General features: G+C 40.5%; 1 protein-coding gene across 1 annotated transcript in view; it reads left to right on the top strand.

Annotated features, from left to right (window-relative positions):
• GRPR (gastrin releasing peptide receptor) overlaps window positions 1-24,272 on the top strand; it is a gene marked incomplete at both ends in the record, with an annotated part of 60,019 nt that overhangs the window by 14,554 nt on the left and 21,193 nt on the right. Inside the window, 2 exons of the mRNA XM_081326373.1 lie at window positions 2,916-3,267; window positions 9,502-9,896. Of these exons, the coding sequence (XP_081182499.1) occupies window positions 2,916-3,267; window positions 9,502-9,896 (747 nt within the window). The remainder of the gene's footprint in view (window positions 1-2,915; window positions 3,268-9,501; window positions 9,897-24,272) is intronic.

The raw sequence follows: 24,272 nt of genomic DNA, 5'->3' as shown, positions 1-24,272 counted from the left end.
TTAAGACCAGAAATATTCCTGTTGGGTATTTTACCAGAGAAATATAGTAAAGAGAACACATATTTGATTATTCATATAACCACTGCAGCTAGGATTGTGTTTGCACAAAACTGGAAGGCACTGAAAGCTCCTCCAGAAGAAGAGGTGATCAGGAAAATAATGGAATGTGCAGAAATGAATAGATTAACAATGATGATTAAAGATAAGACAGAGTCAGAGTATTATGAAATTTGGGGAAAATTTTACGAGTGGGTGAAAAAGAGAATATGCTTAAAAGACAGCTAACACTAATTTAGATGGACGTGAGGAGATAAGGATATTACCATACCTAATATAGACATTGAAAATCCAGGGAGAGGAGCTGCTCGGACATCACCCCTGAATTGTATCGGAAGAGGAATGGGAGAGAAGAAAGGAGAGGAGGGGGAAGGAAGTAGGAAGGTTGGAGGGAAAGAGGAGGAGAAGGGAGAAACTGGAGGGGAGTAGTGAGGGAAAGAGGAAAGGAGAGGAAGAAGAGGGAAGTAGGAAAGAAAGGAGAAAGGGAGAAAGAAAGTAGAGAAGAGGAAAGAGAGAGAAGAAGGGTGGATACAGTGAAAGGGGAAATGGACGAGCAGCACCCAAACTTAAGTGTATGTATTTATGTATGACGATATATAATACCTACAGCATTACTGATATAACAAATGTTAAATACTTGAAAAAATGTTTATATTTCATTGGTTAGTTTGTGGTATATTAAAGGAACTGTGAAAAATAAAATAAATTAAAAAAAAGACTTATTTTGTGATCTTAGAGTATAAGTTATCTTTTCGATATCCATTATTTACTGTAAGTTTTTTTTCCAGCTGGGTTGAGTCATACTTCCTTCTGTTGTTAAATTGTATCTTTAAATCTCTCTTCTTTGGTCCATCAGTTTTTTGTTGTAAAGTTAAATTGAAGATATATTCATTTATATTTTCAAAGTCATTTTTAATTTCCTCGTGGTTTGAGATCATTGTTGTTTGAATTAGTTGCAAAGTAGCATACATCAACTACTGGAAAGTATTTGTTTTTTCTTGGTATATTCTTTCTCTGGTTTTCCATGTTAGCAAAAAATCAGGGTTTTTCTTTCTCTGCAGAAAGCTTTAAAGTCACAGTTGAATAAGTATTTGTAATCCAGAAAGGTCAATTTTTATTCTAAAGTTTATAATTCTTGCTTTGTAGGTAGCTCAAGATGTTTTCTTTTGTCACAGCTGTTCTCTGTTATTAAGACATTGAAGGTCACCAAAAACAAGTTATCTTTTCCTGGGCTTTGCCATTATTGAAGCAACTACTGTATTTTCATCCACCACTAGATGTCAGCACAAGTTTCTTTTTCAGTTTTCAAAATAAACAATTGTTTTCTTCTATTTACATGATTTTTAAAGGGAAATCTTAACACATTCCACCAATTTCAAACTTATCCAGATTTAGGTCTTATATTCATTTCATTTCAGTATATTTCTGTCCCCACTTAAAGGTTTAATTCACTGCTTCCATCTGTAGGAGGATAGGACAAAGATCCCCCTCCTTCTCACTTTTGGAGGCTTTTTGATTCTTGGGGTACCCCCCCCAGGAAATCAATTATCAAGTAGAAGAGAGAAAATCACTGTTCTTACCCAGTTCCAAACATGTTGTTTACAGTCAACTTAAAATAGTGCTTTTGGGCTTCAGCTGCTTGTAGCTTGGGCTAGACTCTGAAGTTAAGCTAGCTTAACTGCTGGTTTCTGGAAGATTTTTTCCAGACCGATCAGATCAATCGCTGCTTCTCCGCACTCAGCAGAATTTCCCCCTTCTTTATCGCCTCTACGGGGTGACTTCAGGCAGAAATTGTCCTTAGGGTGCAGAGCCCCACAATCCCTCAGCTGCTGTGCTACTGCACAAAACTGGAAGCCACGATCCCAAATCCTTAATCTATACCCACACCAACTCCATATAGCACTAGTTCAATGGAGCAACACAAAAATCAGCCACCATGCTCATGAGTTCATCAAAGCCTGGGACTCCATAAGCAATTCTATCAACAGACACATTGACCTACAACTAGCCTACAAACTCCTCAGAATCCAAATCAACCATACAGCCAACCAGCGACAGCACTGACCCTCAACCAACCAATGCAAGCCCCCCTCCCACCAGCCGTTCCACCTCCCAATGACCCTGACTGAGGTAGCCTCCCCATCACAAGACTCACTGATGACTCATACATGACCCATCACAGACCCTCGCTTGTCACACACACAGCAGAAGCTGTTATAAACAGAAGAACACTGACATCCCCTAATCTCTGCTGAAGATGTTACCCAGCCTAGTAATGAAACATTCAGAAACCAACCCATAAGCTTGGAGAATGAATCTTCACTCTTATCCTACCTGAGATACAGATATTTGCCACTATTGCAAACATCTAAACTATTATGTGCAGACAGAAAAAAAATGTGCCACTGACAAAAGTAGATGCTTTCCTTTCAATGGAGATTAATTATGGAAAAAGAAAGGATTAACTCTTCATGTTCATATTTGCAGCTCAAGAATTTCCTGTAATTTTTATTTAATTTTTGAAAAAATTTGCCCATTAATTATTTTTAGGATCCTATCCTCATCTCTAATTTCACTTCTGCAGAGTTTCCATAGGAGATTTAGTGTCTTTGTAAATGAATGGCCATCATTCACGTTCAACAAAAAAGATATTACAATTCAATATACTGTAGATTCAAAGTCTAGGGTGGAGAAATGCAGCAGAAGGTGCAATCCTGCTTTAATATTGTAAGGAACCATCTCCTCCCCCCCACAAAAAAAATTGTACTCATTTTATTAAAAAAGTACTATTCAATATGATTCTGTCCTAGTAAAAATCCTCTGATCTGGTCAGTAACAACTCTTTCTCTTGTCTTTAGGTATAAAGCCATAGTGAGACCAATGGACATCCAAGCTTCACATGCCCTGCTGAAGATTTGTTTGAAAGCCACTACAATCTGGATTTTCTCCATGCTGCTTGCCATTCCAGAGGCTGTGTTTTCAGATTTACATCATTTCTATGACAAGGGCACTAATAAAACATTTATTAGTTGCACACCTTACCCACATACCAATGAACTGCATCCAAAAATTCAATCCATGGCTTCCTTTCTCATCTTTTATGTAATCCCCCTATCTGTTATTTCAGTATATTATTATTTCATCGCAAAAAAACTGATTCGGAGTGCTTACAGTCTACCAGTGGAAGGAACTATTCAGGTTAGAAAGCAGGTATGTCATGTTTGATTTATTACACCTGTAAGGTAAAGGTAAAGGTTCCCCCGCACATGTGTGCTAGTCGTTTCCAACTCTAGGGGCCGGTGCTCATCTCCATTTCAAAGCCGAAGAGCCAGCACTTGTCCGAGGACGTCTCCATGGTCATGTGGCTGGCATGACTAGACGCCAAAGGCGCACAGAATGCTGTTACCTTTCCACCATAGTGGTCTCTATTTTTCTACTTGCATTTTTACGTGCTTTCGAACTGCTAAGTTGGCAGAAGCTGGGACGAGTAACAGGCACTCACTCTGTTACACGGCACTCAGGATTTGACCCACCAAACTGCCGACCATCTGATCGACAAGGTCAGCGTCCTAACCCACTGAGCCACCACGTCCCATTACACCCGTACACACCATCAAAATTACACAACTCCAAACTGAGGATAGTTTAACATGAAAACTATGCTGTACCCAGATACTCACAATAGTTTCTTCAGTTCTATTGAGGTTCTGAACTATTCCAGACAGCATACACAACCATCAAACACATTGGGATGACATCATTTTGGTGAAGACTATGTCTGGAACAAAGAATGGATATATAGTTTTACCACATTATGCTTGTTATGCTTGATTCTCATCCATTTTGGATGCTGTAGGTTAGGTCTTCATTACATGTCCAATGGACATGTATTTCTCATAGTGCTATCCTGGGTTTCTTCTCCTCCCCCCAATATTAATATGGAAAATGAATGAAAATGCAGATACATTAATCACTGATCCACTTCCTTCCCACCAAATTATCTGATTCTCCCTCCATTTCTGAAAACAGTTCTACATTTGTCAACTTGCACTTAGCAGTGCATTCATCAAAGCTACAATTAATATTGTTGAGAAGAACAAGAAGAAGCTAAAGTACTCTGGGAGTTCAGAATTCAAGCAGACAAGCACCTGCCACATAAACCCCCAGACTTAATAATTGTTGACAAAATAGAGAAAAATGTCTGAATAGTGGATGTTGCAGTACCTAGCAGAATAGAAGATGTCTCTTGTTTTGAAGAAATTTCCAGGTAGGGAGTGCAATTTCTATTTATGCTATTAATCTCAGACAACTTAAAAAAATAACCTCACAAATTACCCAGTTCTGTGCTGCCATTTGTATGATACACTGGGATTGGGGCATCTTATAATAGTATTTTATTTGTATTTATTTTAGTTACTGTGTTCTTGATTATTTATGACTCCATTATTAATGTTTTTCTCTTATGCACACTAATGCAGATGAGAATGATAGATTGATAGATAGATAGATAGATAGATAGATAGATAGATAGATAGATAGATAGATAGATAGATAGGTAGGTAGGTAGGTAGGTAGGTAGGTAGGTAGGTAGGTAGGTAGGTAGATAGATAGATAGATAGATAGATAGATAGATAGATAGATAGATAGATAGATAGATAGATAGATAGATAGATAGATAGATAGATAGATAGATAGATAGAAATCATAGAGAGATAGAGGCAGAGACAGACAGAGATAAGCACAGACATAGTGGTGGGATTCAGCCGGTTCGCACCACTTCGGCAGAACCTGTAGTTAATTTTTGTTGCCCAGGCCCAGAATAGACTTCTGGAAGTGGCATTCACACAGAGAACTGGTTGTTCACATATTTGAATCCCACCACTGCATAGACATAGACAAATATAGATACAGATATATAGATAGAGATGATAGAGATAGATATGGAGGTGATATTTCTCTTATTTGATATTTTGTTTGTGTCTGACCTTAGGGCTGTAATACATTTGAACTGAATTGAATAGAAGAGAAAGAACTGGAGAAGAACAGCTGCAGGCCTCGGGTCTGGCTAGTCTAAAGAAAAGAAGAAATAGGGGAGAAATGATAGCAGTATTCCAGTACTTGAAGGGCTGCCATAAAGAAGAGGAGGGGCAGTCACGTTATTCACCAAAGCACCAGAGGGCAGACAAGAAACAATGGCTGAAAACTGAACAAAGAGAGAACCAACCTAGAATTAAGGAGAAACTTCCTGACAGTGAGGACAATTAACCAGTGGAACAGCTTGCCTTCAGAAATCGTGGGTGCTCCATCACTGGAGATTTTTAAGAAGAGGCTAGACAGTCACTTGTCTGAGATGGTATAGGTTCTCCTGCTAGAGTGGGGGGCTGGACTAGAAGACCTCCAAGGTCTCTTCCAATTCTATTCTATTCTAAATATCACAAGATACAAAGACTTGCAAATAGAAGTAGAACAACTATGGTAAAAGAAAGCAAAGATAGTACCAATAACAATAGGCACCTTGAGTGAAGTTCCAAAAGATCTAAAGCACTACTTGAACACCATCAACATTGACAAAATCACCACTAGTCAATTGCAAAAGGCAGCCTTACTTAGAACAGTTTATCTTGCAAGAATACCTTTAACTCCATCAAACAACTACTTTTGCCTATCTTAGGTCCTTGGGAAGGATTCAGTAGGTGGATAAAAATCCCAATACAGTGTGAACATCTGGCTGACTATGCTACTAACCATAATAATATATTATATACCCTGTGTATCCTGCCTGACTCCCAGAAACTCTGGGCAATTTTTGTTGCTTCTAGCAGTTTTCCAAATTTTGAAAACCCTTCCAGCCATTTGGAGAGATAGATGAAAAGCAGAAGAGGCATAGTTCATATTGTCTGACTGAATAGTCATACCACAATCAAAACAGAATGGTTTTGCAAACCAGCAAATTATTCACTCAATGAGAATGGTGATGGGTGTTGACTTCTTTGTTCTGGTTATTCTATTCCTACCTTTCATTACAGATGCATAAGGGACAATGAGATATGGAAAAAGAACTTTAGAACAGCAAGGAAGATACTGCTGATTTTCTCATTCCAGCAATTTTTAGTGATGAAACAGCCAATATCCATATAGGAAAAATAGTTACCTAGCAGTTTGAAATTTGAAAATTAATGTTAGGACCTATTTGCACTTTAAGTATGTTTTGTATAAGAATGAATTGTAAATTATATGCTTGAATGATTATTGGAAAATGAGTTGCTGCTATTTTCAAAAGGACAATCATTGCCCATTGTTGGAAGGAAACTAGAATGAACAAGTTTCCGTAGTACCTTGGTAACTTTCTAGCCCCCCCCCCCTTTTTTTTTTTGCTGAGAGATGAATTGCTTTCATTACAGCGATTTTTTCTGTTCTCATCTCCAAGTCTAGATGGAGTTGCAAGATACAGTGTCACCTTCCAGCATAAATCCAAGATCTATAATTGCAGTGGCAGAACAATCACATTCATATCCCTTGCTTAATTTCCTTCCTTCCTTCCTTCCTTCCTTCCTTCCTTCCTTCCTTCCTTCCTTCCTTCCTTCCTTCCTTCCTTCCTTCCTCCCTCCCTCCCTCCCTCCCTCCCTCCCTCCCTCTTTACATTGTTTTTTTATTTTTACATTTCATTGCTGTAATAAATGTTTCATTGCAATATAACTAATTATATAGAAGGTTAAGTATGCATTAATTACAAAGAATTTTAACTCTAAACAAAAGGCTGTGAATCATTCCAGTCACTTCATAAATACTGGAATGGGAAGCACCAGAACGCTTTTATCCTTAGTATGTCCTCTTACATGAATCAATAAATTTCAGTGCTTCTGTGTCTGTAAACATGGCCATCACACTTAGTAGCATTCATATAATACCTTATATGGTATAATATATTGTCCAGTATTACTTATATAATACAGTACATTTTTGGCTTATGAAGCCCTTTGTTAGCTATCTGGATAATATGGACTGATATAATCTAGCACCCTATTTTAACTACTATAAATATGTGGTGGAACATGCATTTGGGAGACTAAAAATATGTTGATCTTATGTACCGTAGGCATTCATTAAAAAGAAAACTGCAAAAACCAGGTTTCTGGAGGCTGCTACAGATTTTCTATGTTGTTATTCCTTCCAATGATTGGCTAATCACTGGCAGCTGTTGTTTTCTTACATATTTTGAGCCTCCTTAAAAAATTAAAAATGTTTCTACTTGTTTAATCAGCTGGTTCTGAGTGCTGGTGTCAATTAAGGGAGAAAGTGTACATAAGTCAAGAGAGTCAACTCACTATTCACCATGCTTTCAACGGAATCAACTTTCAATGGAAATTGTTCCCCCATTTTGCTGAAGAATCTTCATTTCTTCACAGCTACATGAGCTTATTTCTCATCATGCTCTACAGACTTCAGATTCACAAATGCTCATTTCTATTAATACTTCTTGCATTAAGAGAAGAGGCTGGTTTGATGATGGTGCAATAGGAAAAAGCTAGGTTTCTCTTGCACAATGGCACTGTTGAAAGAAAAATCTTCATCAGTGTCCAGTCCAAGCCAGGAATAAACAAAAAGGAGGCTGCTTTAGAAAGAAGGTTGTAGTTTATTGAACAGCAGAGCCAGAGAGAAATGTGGCTCTAGGAAAGCTGACCACATGTAGCTGGGAGTGGTGGGTTTTTATACCTTCTTGGGCTTTTGTGTTTGAGGTTGTTTCCTGTTCCTGTGGCATGAACTTTGACTTGAGTTTTTGAGCATGTCCCTTTGGTATTCTGATGGTGGTGAGTTAATCCTATTACGTCATAAAGGTCATGTTTTTAGAGTTTGGGTGGGGGAATGTAGATTTTAGGGGTCTTTGTCTTTCTAATCTCATCAGCTCCAAGCTTCCTGGCCCCAACCTTTCTGAATAGGATTATCAAATCTGCATTTCTACAGACCTGGCCTCTGCCTAGTTTCTGCTTGGGGCTATTAAGAAAAACTGGGCCTGCTTTTCTGCCTTTGAGATCCTTTGGGGAAATATAATATTCTGTCCTTTTTAATATTCCACCAAAATATTTCCTTCTCTGGGGGGGTGTGTGACTTCCCACAGCATCTTTGTCATTATGTTACATGCCACATTAGCCATCAGGGTTGTTATATTCATAGCTGTATGCAGTACTTCCCTCTGACATGACCATTTTCAAAAACAGTTGTATCTCTGAGGCTAGCAGAAGAAAGTATTATATTTCAATTTAAAATGACAAAGGAGAGTTTTGCAATCCTGAAATTTATGACAATAGACCTTGGTTCATGTAGTATCCATCCTCTGAAGTGACTCTTAATTGCTATGTGGGAGTCTCTATAGTATTCAATGCTGACCTCATCCCCAATAGCATTCTTTTGTTCAAGACAGTGCATCAAGTAGGAAATGCAACCTTGAACAAAAGAATACCAGATAAAACAAGAGGGAGATGAAAATCAAATCAAAATGATCATGGTTGCATTATACTATATATACCTGAGTGGATACAGGGCAAGGAGAGAACCATTTGTGGCAGTAATTGCTCATAATGCTTATAAATATCATAAAAATCATATATAAAGAATAGTTTTGAACTCTTGACTTCAGGAAAGGGCTAGCATACTGTATATGGGAAATAGCTAGTGAGGGCCTATAAATTGTAAATGACTATGGTGGCTTTTTCACAAATTCTGTGATTCTTTTCATTATGGAAAAGTAATTGGGAGCACACTGACTGGGTAAGCTGCCACCACAAAGGAACCTCTAAACATAGGTGTAAAATATACTAAATCATGTTATGATTTGGTGTAATGCCTAGTTTTTGTGTCAGGTTAAGATAAAGACTGCCATCACTAAACATGCTGAACTATACTTACCCTGCCCCTCGCAGTAAAGCTTGGCATACTGTACAATAGCAGCCAATAAGTGACTGATATGAGGGTTAGCATTTGGTCTTGTAGCATATAATGAGATTGAATGCAGAAAACATGGCTGCTTCTCATGCTGAGTATCAACTAGTAAAAGTTAAAATGAAGCACTAATTTCAAAAGGTAGTCTGTGTCAGATTATGTAGACCTCTGCCTACATAATTACATTACAATGTGGTCCTAAAATACAAAGGACATAAAAGCCATGTTTCTATAGAACATGAGTACTTGGATGGGACTTCAAATGGTTGTAATCAGGGGTGCAGAGCACGAGTAATATTTAGAATGACCAATTTCAAAAGAAAAGCTATTCTTTAAGAAAATACATAAATGAATGACCCAAGAGAACTGGAAGTAAGTGTGAGCATCCATGTATAGATAACTAAATAACTAGATAACTAAAATGAAACTAAACTGAAACTAAAACTAAACATAGGGTTCCATCTTATCTTTGATATTGTTGACCTAATATCTCTTTTTTCTTTTCAGATGGAATCTCGGAAACGCCTCGCCAAGACAGTGCTAGTTTTTGTCTGTATCTTTGCTTTCTGTTGGCTCCCTAACCATATCATCTACTTATATCGGTCATATCATTATTCAGAGGTGGATACATCAGTCCTGCACTTTATCACTTCTCTTTGTGCTCGAATATTGGCATTTATTAACTCTTGCATAAATCCTTTTGCCTTGTATTTGCTCAGCAAAAGTTTTCGGAAACAGTTTAATCACCAGTTATCCTGTTATAAAACCCGTCTTCTCATTCGATCCCAGAGTACAGCCAGAAGTACCACCCAGATGACATCTTTCAAGAGCACCAACCAGCAGTCCATGATCACCTTCAGTTTTATTAATGGCAACCACAACTGCCATGAAGAAAATGTACAGTATGCATGAAATTAATACTTACTGCAAGAGTTTACTAGCCATTGCTGCCTATTTGTATGTAGTCGGCAACAAATGTACATATGTACATAAAGAAATGGGTCAGTGGCCAGACCATGAACTAGGCAGTGTGCAAGAAAAAATAATAATGCAGGCTTAAAGGGCTGTCCATACCTGCATTTTGTTTTTATGATTTTTTATTATGCTGGTCCATTTTCATTCAAATTTCTAGTTTGATGCTTTGCAGATGTAAAGGGACTGCAACATCTGGCATTATCACACAAGCCAGGAATTCTGAGGGCACCTGTTAGAGAAAGGGTGGTCTAGCATAGTGTTTCACAACTTTGGCCCCTTGAAGATGTGTGGACTTCAACTCCTAGAATTCTGCAGCCAGCATGACTGGCTGGAAATTCTGGAGGCTGAAGTCCACACAACTTCAAGGGTCCAAGGTTGAGAAACACTGCTCTAAACCCAAACAAAGGCAGGGGGCTTAATGAAAGAAAATAATTTCAGAGAAACTATTTTTGATATAGGAAGCTTTGGACTTTATTGCTGAGATGAGCCTGTCCCTCACTGGGTTTTCTCTGATGTACAAAAACAAGCACAGGATTCAGTGCAAACCCAGCTTTTTAGTCCCTTCTGAACCTTTCTTCTTAGCTTCCCTACTTCTTGTATAGCACCGGTATTTAAGCTCTCTTTTTTAAAGTGGAAAGTCAGTGGGAGCTTCAGGACAATCTGAAGAACTCTAAAGACCAAGGCAGAACAATGCCAAGCACTTGCATTCAGATAACAGATAAATGTGTACAGCATGAGATTCTTCTTCTCCCTTGGACTGATATCTTACAGAATCTCTCAGTTCTACTGATAAAATAATATAATCTCCATTTGTCCACATTCAAGCTTAAGAACATGCATTCATGGTTCTTTGCTTTCTGTATTAAAGAAAAGTAAGGCAATTTGTTAAAGGAAAAGCACCATTCTCTTCAAAAGAAATATGTTGAAACCTGTTTAGAGTCACGTAACTAAGTGGAAGAGCTTTATTGTTATTATTTAGTTTTTAATTCAGTTCAGTCTGGAACAGATAAAAATGGTTCAAGTCCTAACCAAGGGCCTAAGAGCTGTTAAGGTAATGTCTGAGTACATAGGAAGTTCTGAGTAGGGTGGTTTTTTGCAAAGTCAAAATATTCAGGTCTAATAAGTTCAAAATGTATGTATCTAGACAGCCCTGTGGGTATTTCTCCAAGGACCCCTATTACTATTGGTACAAACACTGATTTTTTCCTCCACAATCCCTCAGCCTCAATTTGCAATTTACAATATTTCATTTTTCCTGTTCAGCTTGTGCATCAACTGCTTTGCAATATGAATGAACCAGACGTTTTTCCTTTCCACAATAGTGATGTCAACCATGTTGTGGGCCAGATCTCTGTCTGTTTGGATCTGAAAGTTCTGCAGGATCTTGATCTGTTCGTTTTCAAGAACTTTTGTCAACTTGGTGTTCCCAGTGACTTTTCAGGCAGTATTAATTCATGATGTTTTTTTAAAAAGGTGTAAAGAGAATTGAGTTTACTGGGGTTTGTCTCACTACCTTTCTCCCATCTGAATGCAAAAGTATATTGCATATAATTTGAATGTGAAAAGGGATGCCAATTCAATAAACGTAAGCTTTATTATGTTGACAGATGTATGCATTTTATCATATGTGGGATGGAGTGTGGGGAGAGTAAAGCACTGATTTCTCCAAATGTCATAAAGTTTTTAGAAAAATGTCTTTAACCCATGCATCAATAGTATCCAGATAAGTCATATTGTGCTCTATATATGTTTCTTTATGGTGAACAAATGTAAAAGAAATCTCAATGTCTTCCTTACATTTTCAAAAATAGACTATAGTAATGATGTAAGTGACTACTGCTAAAATCTCAACCATTTTTCTTCTTCTACAGCATTATACTCCAGATGATATAAGTAATGCAGTTGCAATGTTCTGATATTAACAGACTCAAAACAAATAGAAATTCCAGAGTTTGCAATGACAAAAACATTTTCAACATCTGGCATGTAATCTAATAAAAAAGGATGAAACATGATGGAGACTAGCTAGCCTAGAGCTCGTCTTGTTCTCAGTTTGATTCCCCAGAGACAGATTAGTCATGGAAAAAGTATTGACAAGACTTTCAAAAATAGTTACTGTTATATACTGGGTTCGATGCTTGATTGACAAGATGAGGCGAGTGAGTTCAGCAAGAACCATTCTTTATTTGTTGCAGGAAGTGAACTGAGGAACAGGGCTGCGAATGCAGCAATTTATACCCTGGCCTCTAGGTGGCAGCCAATAGGTTTAAAGCAACCTATTGCCACCCAAGAAGCAGCCAATGGCGGCGCTGGAGACGGGTTGTCTGAGAAGCTGGGAGCCGTTAGCCAGCTTCCCTGCTTAAGCAACCTTCCAGCAATTAACCCCACATGATATTCTTAAGTAAGACAAAGCCCAATACATTATACCCCTCCCCCCTAGAATGTACACACATTATAACAACAAAGGAATGATTACAGCAATTACAATTACAAATTAGGACTGCCCCTTACCTTCGCTCATTCCGCTGGGACCTGAAGACCTGGCTCTTTGAGCTTTCTGGCCTGGACTGAGAGTATTAATTGGGGTTTTAATTGGATTTTAATTGGGTTTTTTATATTTATTCAAGGTCTAAATGTAATCATTTTAACTGTTCTTAATTTTTGTAATTGTTGTATTGTTATTTTAAAAACCTTGTGAACCGCCCTGAGTCCTACGGGAGAAGGGCTGTATATAAGTCTAATAAAGATACTGTAAAGATAAAGATAAAGTTTTACAGAGATACAGAAGTACTATGCAAATGTACACATATTTCCGTACTTGCTAATACAGAGGCTCTCCTGGCTAGCATCAATCAATGACACATATAACATTATAGCTCAGTTATTTTGGAACAAAATCTTGTAAATGCGCAGGAGGCTTGCGAACCCTCGTGGAAGGCCTGGGAGAGCCAGGCACTCTCCGGTCTACCAACTTGCCCACCGGGCTGGGTAGACCAGGGTCCATATGTTCAAGCGAGTCTGGCTGACTCAGAATTCTCTGGCTGGCCATTCCCAGTTGGCCCACCCCAGAGTCTAATCCTTCCACAGAGTTAGCACAGCGGCTGTAGTGTTCTGGTTGACTATCTCCATCAGGGGCCCCATGTCGCACTCCTGGGCTTTGCCCCCCTACGAACATCTCCCCGTTGCTCTGACTGCTTGGGACCTCAGAGCATATGGATTGATTGGCCTGGCTGCCGGTTTGCGGCCTGTGGATGGGACCTGGAATGAAGTCCTCACTTTGTGGCCATTTTGGAAAACGCTTTCTAAGCTGATCAATATGGCAACGAATGACTCGCCTGCCCTCTAGGCCCACTCCATATGAGAGAGGGCCCAACATTTTGGTGATTTTCCCTGGCACCCACAAGTTCCCATGCCCATAGTTCCAGCCCACACCCCGTCACCCACTTGCAACCCCCTCAGGGGTCTTGGGCGAGAGGCCTCTGCTGCCACCCGGTCTGGGTGCAACCTGTCCAGTTTCATGGTTAGTCACCTCCCCCAGCACAGCTCTGCTGGGCTTTTGCCCATTGCCATGCATGGTGTGGAATGTTGGCAGAGCAAAAAGTCAGCCAGTCTGTGGTGCCAGTCCCCAGTCACTATGTGCTTCAGTGATTCTTTCATGGTGTGCACCATTCATTCGGCTTGCCCATTACTTCATTACTAGATGGGTGAAATGGAGCCGATGTCGCATGCCTAATGAGGTTTGCCCTCAGGAAAGCCTGAAATTCTGCCGCAGTGAATTGGGCCCCATTATCGTACACTACAACGTCCGGTAGCCCGTACGTTGCAAAGAGTTTCCTAAGCACCTGGATGGTCCTAGCAGTAGTCATATTTGCAATTGGTATAACTTCCAGCCATTTAGAGTGGCTGTCGACCACTGTAAGAAAGAGCTGCCCCTAAAAGGGCCCAGCGAAGTCTATATGACTCCTCAACCAGGGGGTGTGTATCTCCTCCCACCTGTGGACAGGAGCATGCAGCATTTCAGGCCTCGACTGCTGACTCGTGTAACACCCATGTACTTGTGAACTTCAATGGCTTTATCTAATCCTGGCTACCATAAATAGTTTCGTGCCAAAGCTTTTATGTGAACAATACCTGGATGACCTTCATGAAGCAATTGCAATACCCTGTCCCTTAATGAGGTGGGAACAATGACCCTGTTCCCCCATTGAATACAACCCCTATGAGCTGAGAGCTCGTGTCTCCTTGTGAAATAGCTCTGGAACTCCAGGCCAGGGCTTTTTTCTAGCCACCCCGTGTGGACCCAAGATAGCACTCTGCTTAGAGTTTTGTCAGCTGCTGTTTCTTCGGCTATGTCCTCCACATGGAGGGGAAACTCCGACAGGTCCTGAATGAACAAAACGTGGGCCGCTGGGGCTGGATCTGGCTCAATTTGAGGCAGTGGAAGCCTGCTCACGCCATCTGCATGGCTCATATCCTTGCTAGGTTTGTGAATTAGCTTAAAGTGGTAAGCCGATAAAAAAATGGACCATCTTAACATTTTAGGGGATAAGATGTCTGTCTGTCTGTCTGTCTGTCTGTAGTGAATAACCCCAATAGCAGTTTATGGTCTGTGAAGACCATGAAGTCCCTGCTGTATAAGTAGTCGTGGAATTTTTTTACTCCAGCTACTATGGCCAATGCCTCCTTATCAATTTGTGCATAATTACACTCAGCGGAGGACAGTGTCCTGGAATAAAAGGCAATCAGGACTTAAGTCCCATCTCTCTCCAAGTGACTTAGGACAGCCCCCACCCCATATGGCGATGCATCACACACGCAAGGCATACCGGCATCGATTCCTTAAAGTCAGTGATCATAGAACTGACGGACACTAGAGCCTTCAATTTCTGAAAGCTTCTTTCGTAAACACTAGTCCACTTCCACGCAGTATTTTTATCCAAGAACCGGTGTAACGGCTCTGCCACTGCGGCCTTGTTAGGAAAGAATGCATGGTAAAAATTTAGGAGGCCTAGGAAAGCCTGAAGCTCTCCTTTCATTTTGGGGCTGGGTGCCATCTGAATGGCTTTTACTTCTGACTCAGCAGGGTGGATGCCATCAGCATCAATACGGAAACCCAAGAACTCAGTTGAAGGGACTCCAATACTACACTTATTCTTCTTAAGCTTAAGGCTTGCTTCACGAAGCCTTTGGAGGACGGCTCTAAGCCTCCTTGCCAGCCCCTCAGTGGACTCACCGGTGATGAGCACATCATCGAAATAGGGGCAAACCCCCAGAATGCCCTTGAACGTTCGCTCCATAATGCCTTGAAAAATGCCAGGGGCTACGCTGACCCCAAATTACAAGCATTTTATTTTAAACGCCCCCCTGTGGGTTACAATTGTCTGTGCTGCGGCTGTGGCCTTGTCAACAGGAAGCTGTTGGTAGGCCTGAGCCATATCTAATTTTGCAAAAATTGTACCACCTTGCAAGGATGCCAGGATGTGGCTTACTACTGGTACCGGGTACGCATGCTGTTTGAGTGCACGATTAATTGTGCATTTGTAATTGGCACAGATTCTGACCTCCCTGTTGGCTTTTAGTGGCATGATGATTGGGGTCTCCCATTCACCCCCATCTACTGGCTGCAGTACTCCCTGTTCTACGAGTTTATCTAACTCAGCGTCTATCTTGTGTTTAAGAGCAAATGGCACTCTACGAGGTTTAATCCTGACGGGTACTACAGTAGGATCTAGTTTAAATATTATTGGTGGGCCTGTGTACATCCCCAGACCTGAGTCAAACACATCTGCGAATTCCTCGCATACTGTCTCTAGACTCGCGACTTGCGTACGGTTGATTCTGGTTACTTGGATGCCTAGTGCATCAAACCAGTTGAGCCCGATCAGGCTTGTTCGCTGACCCCCCACTATGACAATGTCCAGGTGCCCAGAAAACCCCTTAAATTTGACGTCCAGTGTGGCCTCACCCTTGACTGTGTCTCTGGCATTTTGGAAGTCAGTTAGTATAATGTCAGATGACCTCAGCTTGGTCCATCTCTTGCTGCGATTGCAGATGAAATTAAATGTCTCAAGTGAAATAATGGATACGGCTGAACCCATGTCCAGCTTCATCTTGCAAGGGACCCCTTGCAGTTCTACCTGAAGTCTAAACTTCGGCTTAATAGGGCGGCGAGCTCCTGTGCGGCAAATGCTTCTGTGGCTGGAGCAAAACCCTATACTATACTGCCCAGGCCCCCCGGTACCTCTCCTAATTGGAATGTCCGACTGGTGATTCGATTGCTGCTCCCTCTGGCGACCTCTGCAGATGGACGCAATGTGGCCAGTCTTCCCACAGTCCTGGCACCAGGCTGTCCAGAACCTATAGTCCATGCATTGGTGGTGGCCGCCACATCCTTGGCACCTAAGGAAGGGATCTGCCTTGTAAATCGCCCCTTGTTGCTTGTCGCTGTGACACTGTTGGTCGTTGTGTCTTTGTAGCTTGTCGACTTCTGTGTTGTCTTCTGGGTCATCCCGTGTTCAGCGTTCTCATGGTGGATGGCTTCCTCATGCTGGGCTGTTTTGGTGGGCCGCATGGCTCATATGGCCCCACCGGCAGCTTCATCCGCCATGATCTCTTTCAGTGCATCTGGGAATGACAGAGTCTCTTTGGCGAAGAGTTTTTGCTGTAACTCTTGATTCCGGAGACCACAGACAAGCCAGTCTCAAAGCATCTCCTCTACATCGGAGAACTGGCACAGGCGTGCAGCCTGCCTCAACGACGTGATGAATTCAGACGCTGTTTCACCTTGTTGCTGAACCCTCTGTTCGAATGCGTGGCACCAAGCGATTACCGACAGCTTGGGCTGGAAATGGTCGCCGAGCCGTTTCTTCAAGTTTGCGAACGTTACAGACTCCAATGGCATTGGTGCAAACAAGTTCTCCATGATGTTGAACGTGGCTGGGCCGCGCACACACAGGAGCATAGTGGTCTTCAGGCTGTCCTCAGTGACTTGATTCACGCGTAGATAGTTCTCAACCCTAGATAGATACGAAGACCATCTTTCTGGGTGAGCTATATCAAATTCTTCCAGCTTTCTGACCTTTGCCATTTCTGCTGGTCTTCACGGCTGGGACTCGACGTCTTCTTATCCTGTTCCTCCGTATGCCCAGAGACTGGTCTTCTGGGCGCTTGGTCGCTAGCGTGGCTGTGCTAGGCTGATCGTGGTGTTGGTGGAATTGCTTTTCCTGCCAGGTACGTTCAGCCTCTCCCCTAGTGACTCTCAGTTTTGTTGGAGAAGAAGGATCCCACCTTCGTCGCCAGTGTTATATACTGGGTTCGATGCTTGATTGACGAGATGAGGCGAGTGAGTTCAGCAAGAATCATTCTTTATTTGTTGCAGGAACTGAACTGAGGAACAGGGCTACGAATGCAGCAATTTATACCCTAGCCTCTAGGTGGCAGCCAATAGGTTTAAAGCAACCTATTGCTGCCCAAGAAGCAGCCAATGGCAGCACTGGAGATGGGTTGTCTGAGAAGCTGGGAGCTGTTAGCCAGCTTCCCTGCTTAAGCAACCTTCCAGAAATTAACCCCACATGATATTCTTAAGTAAGACAAAGCCCAATACATTACAGTTACCATATTATAATTTTGGATGTAACAGAAAAAGAAAATTCATAAATATAGGGTGGCAGAACAATTATACTAAACATAAATTAAAATTAATTTTAAATATAAATAAAATAAAATTTAGCTTTTGTCCTAGCATCATCCCTACTTTTTGGAATGCTATCTCTCTCTACATTCTGGTTTCTGATTAGGTGGATTGCTAAAACATTAAAACAAGTAAATATTTGGATTTTATTTTATTATTTATATCCTGTCTTTATTATTTTTACAAATAACTCAAGATGGCAAACATACCTAGTACTTCCTCCTACTGCTCTTGCCCCACAACAACAACCCTGTGAGCTGGGTTGGGCTGAGACAGAGTAACTAGCCTGAATTCACCCAGTTGGCTTTCATGGCTAAGAGAGACATGACTTCATGGTCTTCTGCTTTCTAGCTTGATGTTTTATCCATTAGACTAAACTGGTTCTTTAAAAAGCTATAACAATGCAATACCTAAATGCTAAAGAAGGGGGTTTTTTTCCAAATCAAATTACAAGCACACTATGTAAGCAAACTGGTCCACCAGATGTTATGTAGCACACCTCACAATAAATCATGCTTCTTTAAGAAATGTTGAAAATTGAAGGTCAGCAATATCAGAACTTCACAGATTGTCTATCTATGGAAGAAAGCAGTAAAAGCTTCTTCAGTAATCATGAATCATGAAGACTTCAACACTGAGCTTGATTTTTATCAATGTTCATTAAGTTACATTAAATCCCTACTTAGATCTCATATTATTTATTCAAGCAATGTAGCAGACATAGGTGCTATAGAACAAATCAATCCTATGGCTGAAGCCTATGTAACATATACTTACTGCAGGCAATTATTCTAACACAAATTTAATAAGAATAGAAAAAAAGTATTACCAAGATCAAGGCTTTAATAACTATATTTTTTTAAAAGAAAGATTTCTTTTGCTGCAGCAAAGTAGAATAAAATGAGCCAAATCATCAAATATTGTAATATTGGAATGATTTTCCATTACAACTTTGCAGCATCTTATCTCAAGGTATATATCTTTCCTCCCAAACTGTTCACTCATAAAATAAATGCAGCTGTAAAACTCCACATGAATTGTCATTTCAGAAGGTCAGGGAACTTACAATGAGCTGTTTAGGACTAGAGACAAGAAGAGTGCTCGATATAATCTTAGGAGACTAGACAAGTCTATATTTGTAAACTAGAATAGAATAGAATAGAGCTAGAAGGGATCTTGGAGGCCTTCTAGTCCAGCCCCCTGCTCAACAGGAGAATCTATACCATCTGAGACAAGTCTAGCCTCTTTTTAAAAATCTCCAGTGATGGAACGCCCACAATTTCTGGGGGCAAGCTATTCCACTGGTTAATTGTCCTCACTGTCAGGACATTTCTCCTGAATTCCAGGTTGCTTCTCTCTTTGATCAGTTTCCAAGCATTGTTTCTTGTCCTGACTCTGGTGCTTTGGTGAATAACATGACCCCCTCTTCTTTGTGGCAGTCCCTCAAATACTGGAATACTGCTATCATGTCTCCCCTATTTCTTCTTTTCTTTAGACTAGCCAAACCCAAGTCCTGCAGCCGTTCTTCATATGTTTTAGTCTTAATGGAGCCATTTGGGGATGCTGCCTTAGCCGGCAGCCAGTATTTACTACATTTTTTTTCTTCCTTAAGTGCCGGCTGCTGGCTCCTTAACTTTCCTTTCTAGCCATTTAGTTAATTCTTAAAGGGGAATGCACCTGTTTAAGTTAGTTCACTCAGCAGCTTGTCTTTTCTGTCTCTGGAGGCTTTTCCTTGTTTGATAAATATATAGAAGAGGGAAAATATGGGGAGGGGGGTATCAAATTCTTCCTTCAGAAGGAGATGGGAATAAGAAAGAAGGAGGCAGGGAAGGAGGGAGGGAGGGAAGGAAGTCCCACCTTAGCACTTGGCCATCAGCAGCCCTGCCATTGACTTTGCTTGTCAAAAAGTTGCAAAAGGGGATCACATGACCCTGGGACACTGTGACCATCATAAATATTAATCAGTTGCCAAGCATCCAAATATAAATCACATGACCCTGGGGATGCTGCAATGGTCGTAAGTGGGAAAAATGGTCATGTCATTTCAGTGCAATTGCAACTGTGAACACTTTTTTTTGTTTGGTCATCAAGTTTTTGACACCTTGCTAGGTGATACTCGAATATTGCCATGCCCTGCGATCCCTTGGCTACTTGTGCTACTGCACAAAACTGGAAGCCGAAAATCCTGATTCTAAACAAAAACTAAGGATTTGCATAGGAGAAGCATCAGGGGCAGATGGCACTATGAAAGAGAAGACAATTCAAGCCCCTCTTCACTCCCCAAAATATACTTCTTAAAGTGGGCAAGCAAGCTGTTTTCACTGTACCAACCTTAAATCATTTTTTCTTTCAATTACTTTGGATAAGTACACATTTGGCTACTATGATTCTACCCTGCCTCTGATCATATGCTTATAATGTTGGGGTGGGCCTGAATTATTTACACAGTGCTTTTTTTCTAAAAAAAAAAGTGCTGGAACTCGGAGGTGCTATCACTGGGAGCGATGATGGTGTCTTGCTACAGTGTTGCTGCCCGTCCATTGCACCCCTGCCCCTGTGGCTCAGAGCCACATGCCGCGGGGATTCCCCTCCCCATAGCCGCCATGGGGATTCCCCCCCGCAGTTGCCACACCACGGCCCCTTGCTGAGCCACCACCCAGAGCTGCTCCGAACCCCGACCCAGAGCTGTGTTCCTTGTGGCAGTGGTCTCTGGCGCCTAACAGCTGATGGCCTCCGGCACTGGCACTCATTCACTTACTGCCCCATCGCTTCCAAATGCAGTAAGTGAGTGAGCGAGCAAGTGGCGTTTGGAAGCGTTTGGAAGTGATGGGGCAGTAAGTGAGTGAGTGAATGAGCAAATGGCATTTGGAAGCATCAGGGCATTAAGTGAGTGAGTGAACGAGCAAATGGCATTTGGAAGCGATGGGGCAGTAAGTGAGCGAGCGAGCAAAAGGCCTTTGAAAGAGACGGAGTGGGGGAGAGACTGAACGAGGTGCCTTTGAAAGAGACAGAGGAGTGAGTGAGAGTGACTGGAGGCTTTTGTGAGCAAACTGTGAGTGAGTGGGGGGGCTTTTGTGAGTGAAGGGTGAGAGAAAAAGGGAAAAGTGAGGGGGAGAAGGGAAAAAGAAAAGGCACTGACTTCTGACTTCCTCTGTTACAGGAGTAGAAGGAAGCATTAACATTGAACCTCAACTTTTTGCTTTTCTATATTATAAACTAGCCATTTCTATAACAATAAATGAATCTAACCAATGAAACCCAAAATACCACCCCCCTTTTTTTAGTCATCAAGTTTTTGACACCTTGTTAAGCACTGGTGGTGCTTGAATATTGTCATGTCCTAAAAGTGGTACAATTTCTGAAAAGGTTGAAAAGCCCTGATGTAAATGCAGCCTAAATTGTTTATTGCCATCCTATTTGCAAATAATATCTTACTTACCTAGTTGAGATGGTGTAGTTGGGCAGCAGGGAGGGGTGCAAAGTTCCTGCCTTCGCTGCAGACAACTTGCCTGTGCAACGTTTGCCAGCCGGGTCTTTTGGTGTGCTCAGCAGCAATTCCTATTGGCTTTCAAAAGCCAATAGGCCAGGCATAGGCAACCTTGGCTCTTTTATGACTCATGGACTTAACTCCCAGAAGATGTGAAATAACATAAACTGGAAGATGTTAAACTGTCCTTCTATTTCTTTCCTTCCCAAAAATTGTGTTAATGAGTCCTTTCTAAGCTCTGCTGATCAGCTTGTCCTGGATTGTTTTGCCGCAAAACGGAATGGTTTGCAAGTTGCAGTTGAGACAGCCCATCTCATTTTAGATATATCACATATAATTGAAGATTGTAATTAGTTGCATGTGCATGTTCAGCAAATGTGATGTATTTGTGCTGGCATTTCTAGCCTCTTTCCAACCACATCCAGAAAAATTTGGAACAAACATTGGAATTCTCAAGGCCACATTTGTTATTTCCCAGCAATCTGTTACTGGAAGGAAAAAGCAATCCCTGCTGCGTTACTGATCCCAGAGAAGCATTTGCATGTATGCAGGTATCCTTAGGGTGCCATAGTTATGAATGAGAAATATTGGTTGCAAAGTTGGCATTTCTGGATTTAACACAGATATTTTGGACTTATTTTTGTTTCTTTGCATGTTTGATATTTTTAAAATGGCATATGCTACTGACTACACTTGTGCACATATGTAACATCTTTTGCTAGGATACATGACCACTGGTTGTCCAGAATGTGAAAAGTGAAAGATTGTAACTAAACAAAATTTTAATGTACAGATAATACCACCAGAAATTATTTTAGCCTTTTTAATAAATGTTGTTATTGATGTTAAGCTCACCATGGAAAACATCATATATTGTTATCTATATACTAGGTTAATTATTTAAAGACTGAAGTGCAACATAACTAGATTCTAAATAATCTATTTTTTCAAAAACACACAACAGTCCAAACAGTAAAAGTAAAGTCCAAATTAAGAATATTTCATTCTTAAGAATTGTTTAATTTAAAGTGGTTAGTTGTAATAGATGGTTATAGATTCAAAATATTTTTCAAGAGTATGTACAAGATACTATTTTTTTTCTAGCATCAGCTAAATTAGACATATTACGTTGAGAAAAATGTTTCTCATTTCTTTCCTGTTACCTTTATTGATTTCATTGCAGAGATGTTAACATAGGAAATAGATTATTTTGTTATCTAATTTTACCTTCCAAAAGACAGAAGCAGATGAAAAATGTGAGGTTCTTTCCTGTTGGCTTTTTTAATTAGCTGTTTTAGATTCTAAAAGTTTAGTTCCTAAAGAAGTAACCCTGTAAATAATTTTAATGTCCTCCTCTAATGCAGGCTCTTTTATGACTCAAGGACTTCAACTCCCAGAATTCCTGAGCCAGCATGGCTTAGCTTGGAAACCTCTCCCTTTCCCCTCAGCATGGCTGGCTCAGGATTTCTGGGAGTTGAAGTCCACAAGTCATAAAAAAGAGCCAAGATTGCCTACCCCTGCAATAGACTTTCGAAAGCCAATAGAGGGAGCTTTTTTTTTTTGCAAAAAAAAGGTGCCAGAACGCTATTCTGAGCGTTCTATGAGGAAAAAAGGCCCTGTATTTACATATAATTTAATTTTCCCAATGGCATTTGGCCCATATTCTGTCAAAAACAGAGACATGCCTGGAAGTGAATCATTTGTGCAGACGTTGCTGCTGAGACTGAGATCATCTTTTCCATTTATCTCTGGCTTCATTAAAACCCTGACCCTTGCCTGCTTTCTAGCTCATGAAAAATGGAGCAGTACATCTGTTATTACCTAGACTTTACCAGTCAAATATCACAGACACTTTATTCAGCAACTCCAAACAATATGAAATCCCTTGTCTTCTTTAAATGTGGATGGAAGCAGAAGAATTGAAGGCACTCAAAACATACATTTGGAATTATAGATATATTTGTGCACCACATTTTATTAATTAAAATTCAAGAGAACTTTTAGCTACATGCTTTAATGAAAAGCATTTTGTGGAGATTCTTCATAATACAAAAAAATAGTGATTCAAGTAGAATTGAGAAAATAAAGATAAAAAGGAAACATTCAGATATTAGCAATCTCATAGACAAATAGCTGAAAAAAGTTAACTCAAAGGAAAGTTCTATATATCTCTGCTCCACTGCCATTTGCAATCCATAGTTGGTGAGTACTATGTTGCAGTGCAATTGAAGACAATATTCCATTAGAAAACCTGGCAGAAGATTCCTGAAAGAAATTCACATTTAAGAGGAGATATGATTTTAAATAGGACCATTCAAGACTGATAGTTCATTACAACCAAAACATGGGAATATTGATTTTCAACATTCTGAATGCTTCTATTCAATCATGTACCTTACTGTTGTTGATCAGCTCTGTCAATTATAAAATAATGCATTATATAAAAGAAATGTCCTTCTCTACAATGATGTACCAATACAAAAGAATATTTGTAGCTCAGGGTTGAATTGTGGGGTCCTAGGTAATATCACCAGTGCTAAAAGAGAGCAGGGTTTGCTCTCTTTTATATACTAGTCTAAAGGCTAGCCCTCTTAGAGTTGGTAGGAGTGTTCTTGGTGGTTCCTTGATTAGGCTCTTAGTTACTGTCAGTTTGTTTATCTGAGTTGGTAGTTCCTTGATTCGGGTACTGTTTACTTCTTGATTATTGTTCTAGTGTTAATCTGGGTCTTAATCTCTGCTTATTAAGGAGTTTGTTGCTGGTGAAAATATGTTTTAGTCTTTTTGTTTCCTTTGGGGCTTTTGGATTGTCTGTTTAGTGTGTCATATAGAGCTGTTGTTTATCTCTATGTGCCCATTGATGTCTGAGTGCCAGGCTTTCAGGAATTGTTTAGCATTTTTGGACTTCTCCTGGTCTAGGATGCTCACAATTTTTTATCTGAAACTATGATTAAGTCTGTCCATGAATTGTGAAATTAAGGAGTTTTCATCCTCTGACATGATCACCCCACTTCTTTCCAGCACCGACAGCAATAGCATTTAGACTTATATACCACTTCACAGTGCTTTACTGCCCTCTCTAAGCAGTTTACAGTGTTAGCATATTACCCCCAGCAATCTGGGTCCTCA

The sequence above is a fragment of the Vipera berus genome (genome assembly GCF_964194415.1).
Source record: "Vipera berus genome assembly, chromosome: 4".
NCBI classification, from domain to species: Eukaryota; Metazoa; Chordata; class Lepidosauria; order Squamata; family Viperidae; genus Vipera; species Vipera berus.
The sequence above is the reverse complement of the archived record's forward strand: the minus strand, read 5'-3'. Positions and strand labels throughout refer to the sequence as shown.